This window comes from Salmo salar, chromosome 15 (genome assembly GCF_965601325.2).
Source record: "Salmo salar chromosome 15, fSalSal1, whole genome shotgun sequence".
Lineage (NCBI taxonomy): Eukaryota > Metazoa > Chordata > Actinopteri > Salmoniformes > Salmonidae > Salmo > Salmo salar.
The window spans coordinates 15644754-15652500 of record NC_138305.1 but is presented as its reverse complement, the minus strand read 5'-3'; the positions used below and the strand labels follow the sequence as shown (position 1 = coordinate 15652500).

General features: G+C 47.0%; 1 protein-coding gene across 1 annotated transcript in view; it reads left to right on the top strand.

Annotated features, from left to right (window-relative positions):
* LOC106570985 (transcription factor AP-2-delta) overlaps window positions 1-423 on the top strand; it is a gene marked incomplete at its 5' end in the record, with an annotated part of 6979 nt that extends 6556 nt beyond the window's left edge. Inside the window, one exon of the mRNA XM_045695239.2 lies at window positions 213-423. Coding sequence (XP_045551195.2) covers window positions 213-423 — 211 coding nt within the window. The remainder of the gene's footprint in view (window positions 1-212) is intronic.
* Between the last annotated feature and the right edge of the window lie 7324 nt (window positions 424-7747).

Genomic DNA, 7747 nt, shown 5'->3' with positions numbered 1-7747 from the left:
TGGCTCTATGTAGTACTGTGCGCCTCCCAGAGTCTGTTCTGGACTTGGGGACTGTGAAGAGACCTCTGGTGGCATGTGCTGTGGGGTATGCATGGGTGTCTGAGCTGTGTGCCAGTTGTTTAAACAGAGAGCTCAGTGCTTTCAACCAGCTTCACTACTAATGTCTGTGTTTAGGGTTATATAATGTGTATTTATATGTGTGTATTCTCCAGTCTCATCACCCATGGTTTTGGGACTCCGGCGGTGTGTGCAGCTCTTAGCACCTTCCAGACCGTTCTCAGTGAGATGCTCAACTTCCTGGACAAACAATCTGCCGCTGGGAACCATGGGAAAACCTCAGGTCAGGAGACGGAAAAGACCGGAACTGCCCGAAAAAACAGCGAACCGCTCAATAAAGAGGAGAAAGCTGAAAAGACAGAGTAACCCCTTCCCTGTGCCTTGGGAGGAGGAGCTATGGAGACAGATATGTTTATTAATTCTGAACAACAGGAAGTAAAGACATGGACTTCTGGTCACCGCCATCTGGGAGCCAACGGGAGAGGAGCACACTGTTCCCCCTTCAGCCTCCACCTGAACAGTGCAATTAATGCCATCAGAGTGTTTACCATTTTAGAACTGAGAGACTGGGGTCTGGAGTTACTATGTTGGTGAGAGTGTTAGACTGGGGTTACTATGTTGGTGAGAGTGTGAGACTGGGGTTACTATGTTGGTGAGAGTGTTAGACTGGGGTCTGGGGTTACTATGTTGGTGAGAGTGTGAGACTGGGGTCTGGGGTTACTATGTTGGTGAGAGTGTTAGACTGGGGTTATTATGTTGGTGAGAGTGTGAGACTGGGGTTACTGTGTTGGTGAGAGTGTTAGACTGGGGTTATTATGTTGGTGAGAGTATGAGACTGGGGTTACTATGTTGGTGAGAGTGTTAGACTGGGGTTATTATGTTGGTGAGAGTGTGAGACTGGGGTTATTATGTTGGTGAGAGTGTTAGACTGGGGTTACTATGTTGGTGAGAGTGTTAGACTGGGGTTACTATGTTGGTGAGAGTGTTAGACTGGGGTTACTATGTTGGTGAGAGTGTGAGACTGGAGTTACTATGTTGGTGAGAGTGTTAGACTGGGGTTACTGTGTTGGTGAGAGTGTTAGACTGTGGTTATTATGTTGGTGAGAGTGTGAGACTGGGGTTACTATGTTGGTGAGAGTGTTAAACTGGGGTTACTATGTTGGTGAGAGTGTTAGACTGGGGTTATTATGTTGGTGAGAGTGATAGACTGGGGTTACTATGTTGGTGAGAGTGTTAGACTGGGGTCTGGGGTTACTATGTTGGTGAGAGTGTTAGACTGGGGTCTGGGGTTACTATGTTGGTGAGAGTGTGAGACTGGGGTTATTATGTTGGTGAGAGTGTTAGACTGGGGTCTGGGGTTACTATGTTGGTGAGAGTGGTAGACTGGGGTCTGGGGTTACTATGTTGGTGAGAGTGTTAGATTGGAGTTACTATGTTGGTGAGAGTGTGAGACTGGAGTTACTATGTTGGTGAGAGTGTTAGACTGGGGTTACTATGTTGGTGAGAGTGTGAGACTGGGGTCTGGGGTAAATATGTTGGTGAGAGTGTGAGACTGTGGTCTGGGGTTACTATGTTGGTGAGAGTGTTAGACTGGGGTTATTATGTTGGTGAGAGTGTGAGACTGGGTTTACTATGTTGGTGAGTGTGTGAGACTGGGGTTATTATGTTGGTGAGAGTGTTAGACTGGGGTTATTATGTTGGTGAGAGTTAGACTGGGGTCTGGGGTTACTATGTTGGTGAGAGTGTTAGACTGGGGCCTGGGGTTACTATGTTGGTGAGAGTGTGAGACTGGGGTCTGGGATTACTATGTTGGTGAGAATGTTAGACTGGGGTTATTATGTTGGTGAGAGTGTGAGACTGGGGTTACTATTTTGGTGAGAGTGTTAGACTGGGGTTACTATGTTGGTGAGAGTGTGAGACTGGGTTTACTATGTTGGTGAGAGTGTGAGACTGTGTTTATTATGTTGGTGAGAGTGTTAGACTGAGGTTATTATGTTGGTGAGAGTGTGAGACTGGGGTTATTATGTTGGTGAGAGTGTTAGACTGGGGTACTATGTTGGTGAGAGTGTTAGACTGGGGTTACTATGTTGGTGAGAGTGTGAGACTTGGGTTATTATGTTGGTGAGAGTTTGAGACGGGTTATTATGTTGGTGAGAGTGTTAGACTGGGGTTACTATGTTGGTGAGAGTGTTAGACTGGGGTTACTGTGTTGGTGAGAGTGTTAGACTGGGGTTACTATGTTGGTGAGAGTGTTAGACTGGGGTTACTATACTGCTCAAAAAAATAAAGGGAACACCTAAACAACATATCCTAGATCTGAATGAAAGAAATAATCTTATTAAATACTTTTTTCTTTACATAGTTGAATGTGCTGACAACAAAATCACACAAAAATAATCAATGGAAATCCAATTTATCAACCCATGGAGGTCTGGATTTGGAGTCACACTCAAAATTAAAGTGGAAAACCACACTACAGGCTGATCCAACTTTGATGTAATGTCCTTAAAACAAGTCAAAATGAGGCTCAGTAGTGTGTGTGGCCTCCACGTGCCTGTATGACCACCATACAACGCCTGGGCATGCTCCTGATGAGGTGGCGGATGGTCCCCTGAGGGATCTCCTCCCAGACCTGGACTAAAGCATCCTCCAACTCCTGGACAGTCTGTGGTGCAACGTGGCGTTGGTGGATGGAGCGAGACATGATGTCCCAGATGTGCTCAATTGGATTCAGGTCTGGGGAACGGGCGGGCCAGTCCATAGCATCAATGCCTTCCTCTTGCAGGAACTGCTGACACACTCCAGCCACATGAGGTCTAGCATTGTCTTGCATTAGGAGGAACCCAGGGCCAACCGCACCAGCATATGGTCTCACAAGGGGTCTGAGGATCTCATCTCGGTACCTAATGGCAGTCAGGCTACCTCTGGCGAGCACATGGAGGGCTGTGCGTCCCCCCAAAGAAATGCCACCCCACACCATGACTGACCCACCGACAAACCGGTCATGCTGGAGGATGTTGCAGGCAGCAGAACGTTCTCCACGGCGTCTCCAGACTCTGTCACGTCTGTCACGTGCTCAGTGTGAACCTACTTTCATCTGTGAAGAGCACAGGGTGCCAGTGGCGAATTTGCCAATCTTGGTGTTCTCTGGCAAATGCCAAACTTCCTGCACGGTGTTAGGCTGTAAGCACAACCCCCACCTGTGGACGTCGGGCCCTCATACCACTCACATGGAGTCTGTTTCTGACCGTTTGAGCAGACACATGCACATTTGTGGCCTGCTGGAGGTCATTTTGCAGGGCTCTGGCAGTGCTTCTCCTGCTCCTCCTTGCACAAAGGCGGAGGTAGCGGTCCTGCTGCTGGGTTGTTGCCCTCCTACGGCCTCCTCCACATCTCCTGATGTACTGGCCTGTCTCCTGGTAGCGCCTCCATGCTCTGGACACTACGCTGACAGACACAGCAAACCTTCTTGCCACAGCTGTGCCATCCTGGATGAGCTGCACTACCTGAGCCATTTGTGTGGGTTGTAGACTCCGTCTCATGCTACCACTAGAGTGAAAGCACCGCCAGCATTCAAAAGTGACCAAAACATCAGCCAGGAAGCATAGGAACTGAGAAGTGGTCTCTGGTCCCCACCTGCAGAACCGCTCCTTTATTGGGGGTGTCTTGCTAATTGCCTATAATTTCCACCTGTTGTCTATTCCATTTGCACAACAGCATGTGAAATTTATTGTCAATCAGTGTTGCTTCCTAAGTGGACAGTTTGATTTCACAGAAGTGTGATTGACTTGGAGTTACATTGTGTTGTTTAAGTGTTCCCTTTATTTTTTTGAGCAGTGTATGTTGGTGAGAGTGTTAGACTGGGGTTACTATGTTGGTGAGAGTGTTAGACTGGGGTTACTATTTTGGTGAGAGTGTTAGACTGCGGTCTGGGGTTACTATGTTGGTGAGAGTGTTAGACTGGAGTTATTATGTTGGTGAGAGTGTTAGACTGGGGTTATTATGTTGGTGAGAGTGTTAGACTGGAGTTACTATGTTGGTGAGAGTGAGACTGGGGTTATTATGTTGGTGAGAGTGTTAGACTGGGGTTACTATGTTGGTGAGAGTGTGAGACTTGGGTCTGGAGTTCCTATGTTGGTGAGAGTGTTAGACTGGGGTCTGGAGTTACTATGTTCGTGAGAGTGTGAGACTGGGGTCTGGAGTTACTATGTTGGTGAGAGTGTTAGACTGGGGTCTGGGGTTACTGTGTTGGTGAGAGTGTTAGACTGGGGTCTGGGGTTACTATGTTCGTGAGAGTGTTAGACTGGGGTTACTATGTTGGTGAGAGTGTTAGACTGGGGTCTGGGGTTATTATGTTGGTGAGAGTGTTAGACTGGGGTCTGGAGTTACTATGTTGGTGAGAGTGTTAGACTGGGGTTATTATGTCGGTGAGAGTGTTAGACTGGGGTCTGGTGTTAATATGTTTGTGAGAGTGTTAGACAGGGGTTACTATGTTGGTGAGATTGTTAGAGTGGGGTTACTATGTTGGTGAGAGTGAGAGACTGGGGTCTGGGGTTACTATGTTGGTGAGAGTGTTAGACTGGGGTTACTATGTTGGTGAGAGTGTTAGACTGGGGTTACTATGTTGGTGAGAGTGTCAGACTGGAGTTACTATGTTGGTGAGAGTATTAGACTGGGGTCTGGGGTTACTATGTTGGTGAGAGTGTGAGACTTGGTCTGGGGTTACTGTGTTGGTGAGAGTGTTAGACTGGGGTTACTATGTTGGTGAGAGTGTTAGACTGGGGTTACTATGTTGGTGAGAGTGTTAGACTGGGGTTACTATGTTGGTGAGAGAGTTACACTGGGGTTACTATGTTGGTGAGAGTGTTAGACTGGGGTTAATATGTTGGTGAGAGTGTTAGACTGGGGTTATTAAGTTGGTGAGAGTGTTAGACTGGGGTTACTATTTTGGTGAGAGTGTTAGACTGGGGTCTGTGGTTACTATGTTGGTGAGAGTGTGAGACAGGGGTCTGGGGTTACTGTGTTGGTGAGAGTGTTAGACTGGGGTCTGGGCTTACTGTGTTGGTGAGAGTGTTAGACTGGGGTTACTATGTTGGTGAGAGTGTTAGACTGGGGTCTGGGGTTACTATGTTGGTGAGAGTGTTAGACTGGGGTTATTATGTTGGTGAAAGTGTGAGACTGGGGTTACTATGTTGGTGAGAGTGTGAGACTTGGGTCTGGGGTTACTATGTAGGTGAGAGTGTTAGACTGGGGTTACTATGTTGGTGAGAGTGTGAGAGTGGGGTTACTATGTTGGTGAGGGTTTTAGACTGGGGTCTGGTGGTACTATGTTGGTGAGAGTGTTAGACTGGGGTTACTATGTTGGTGAGAGTGTTAGACTGGGGTCTTGGGTTACTATGTTGGTGAGAGTGTTAGACTGGGGTTATTATGTTGGTGAGAGTGTTAGACTGGGGTTATTATGTTGGTGAGAGTGTTAGACTGGGGTTACTATTTTGGTGAGAGTGTTAGACTGGGGTCTGGGGCTACTATGTTGGTGAGAGTGTGAGACATGGGTCTGGGGTTACTGTGTTGGTGAGAGTGTTAGACTGTGGTCTGGGCTTACTGTGTTGGTGAGAGTGTTAGACTGGGGTTACTATGTTGGTGAGAGTGTTAGACTGGGGTCTGGGGTTACTATGTTGGTGAGAGTGTTAGACTGGGGTTATTATGTTGGTGAGAGTGTGAGACTGGGGTTACTATGTTGGTGACAGTGTTAGACTGGGGTTACTATGTTGGTGAGAGTGTGAGACTTGGGTCTGGGGTTACTATGTAGGTGAGAGTGTTAGACTGGGGTTACTATGTTGGTGAGAGTGTTAGACTGGGGTTACTATGTTGGTGAGAGTGTTAGACTGGGGTTACTATGTTGGTGAGAGTGTTAGACTGGGGTTACTATGTTGGTGAGAGTGTTAGACTGGGGTTATTATGTTGGTGAGAGTGTTAGACTGGGGTTATTATGTTGGTGAGAGTGTTAGACTGGGGTTACTATAGTGGTGAGAGTGTTAGACTGGGGTCTGGGGTTACTATGTATGTGAGAGTGTTAGACTGGGGTTACTATGTTGGTGAGAGTGTTAGACTGGGGTTACTATGTTGGTGAGAGTGTTAGACTGGAGTTACTATGTTGGTGAGATTGTTAGACTGGGGTTACTATGTTGGTGAGAGTGTTAGACTGGGGTTACTATGTTGGTGAGAGTGTTAGACTGGGGTCTGGTGTTACTATGTTGGTGAGAGTGTAAACTGGGGTTACTATGTTGGTGAGAGTGTTAGACTGGGGTCTTGGGTTACTATGTTGGTGAGAGTGTTAGACTGGGGTCAGGGGTTACTATGTTGGTGAGAGTGTTAGACTGGGGTTATTATGTTGGTGAGAGTGTGAGACTGGGGTTACTATGTTGGTGAGAGTTTTAGACTGGGGTTACTATGTTGGTGAGAGTGTGAGACTGGGGTCTGGGGTTACTATGTAGGTGAGGGTGTTAGACTGGGGTTACTATGTTGGTGAGAGTGTGAGAGTGGGGTTACTATGTATGTGAGAGTGTTAGACTGGGGTTACTATGTTGGTGAGAGTGTGAGACTGGGGTCTGGGGTTACTATGTAGGTGAGAGTGTTAGATTGGGGTTACTATGTTGGTGAGAGTGTTAGACTGGGGTTACTATGTTGGTGAGAGTGTTAGACTGGGGTTACTATGTTGGTGAGAGTGTTAGACTGGGGTTATTATGTTGGTGAGAGTGTTAGACTGGGGTTATTATGTTGGTGAGAGTGTTAGACTGGTTTTACTATGTTGGTGAGAGTGTTAGACTGGGGTCTGGGGTTACTATGTTGGTGAGAGTGTTAGACTGGGGTTACTATGTTGGTGAGAGTGTTAGACTGGTGTTACTATGTTGGTGAGTGTGTTAGACTGGGGTTACTATGTTGGTGAGAGTGTTAGACTGGGGTTACTATGTTGGTGAGATTGTTAGACTGGGGTCTGGTGTTACTATGTTGGTGAGAGTGTAAACTGGGGTTAGTATGTTGGTGAGAGTGTTAGACTTGGGTCTTGGGTTACTATGTTGGTGAGAGTGTTATACTGGGGTTATTATGTTGTTGAGAGTGTTAGACAGGGGTTACTATGTTGGTGAGAGTGTTAGACTGGGGTTACTATGTTGGTGAGAGTGTTAGACTGGAGTTACTATGTTGGTGAGAGTGTTAGACTGGGGTTACTATGTTGGTGAGAGTGTGAGACAGGGGTCTGGGGTTACTGTGTTGGTGAGAGTGTTAGACTGGGGTTACTATGTTGGTGAGAGTGTTAGACTGGGGTCTGGGGTTACTATGTTGGTGAGAGTGTTAGACTGGGGTTACTATGTTGGTGAGAGTGTTAGACTGGGGTCTGGGGTTACTATGTATGTGAGAGTGTTAGACTGGGGTTACTATGTTGGTGAGAGTGTTAGACTGGGGTTACTATGTTGGTGAGAGTGTTAGACTGGAGTTACTATGTTGGTGAGATTGTTAGACTGGGGTTACTATGTTGGTGAGAGTGTTAGACTGGGGTTACTATGTTGGTGAGAGTGTTAGACTGGGGTCTGGTGTTACTATGTTGGTGAGAGTGTAAACTGGGGTTACTATGTTGGTGAGAGTGTTAGACTGGGGTCTTGGGTTACTATGTTGGTGAGAGTGTTAGACTGGG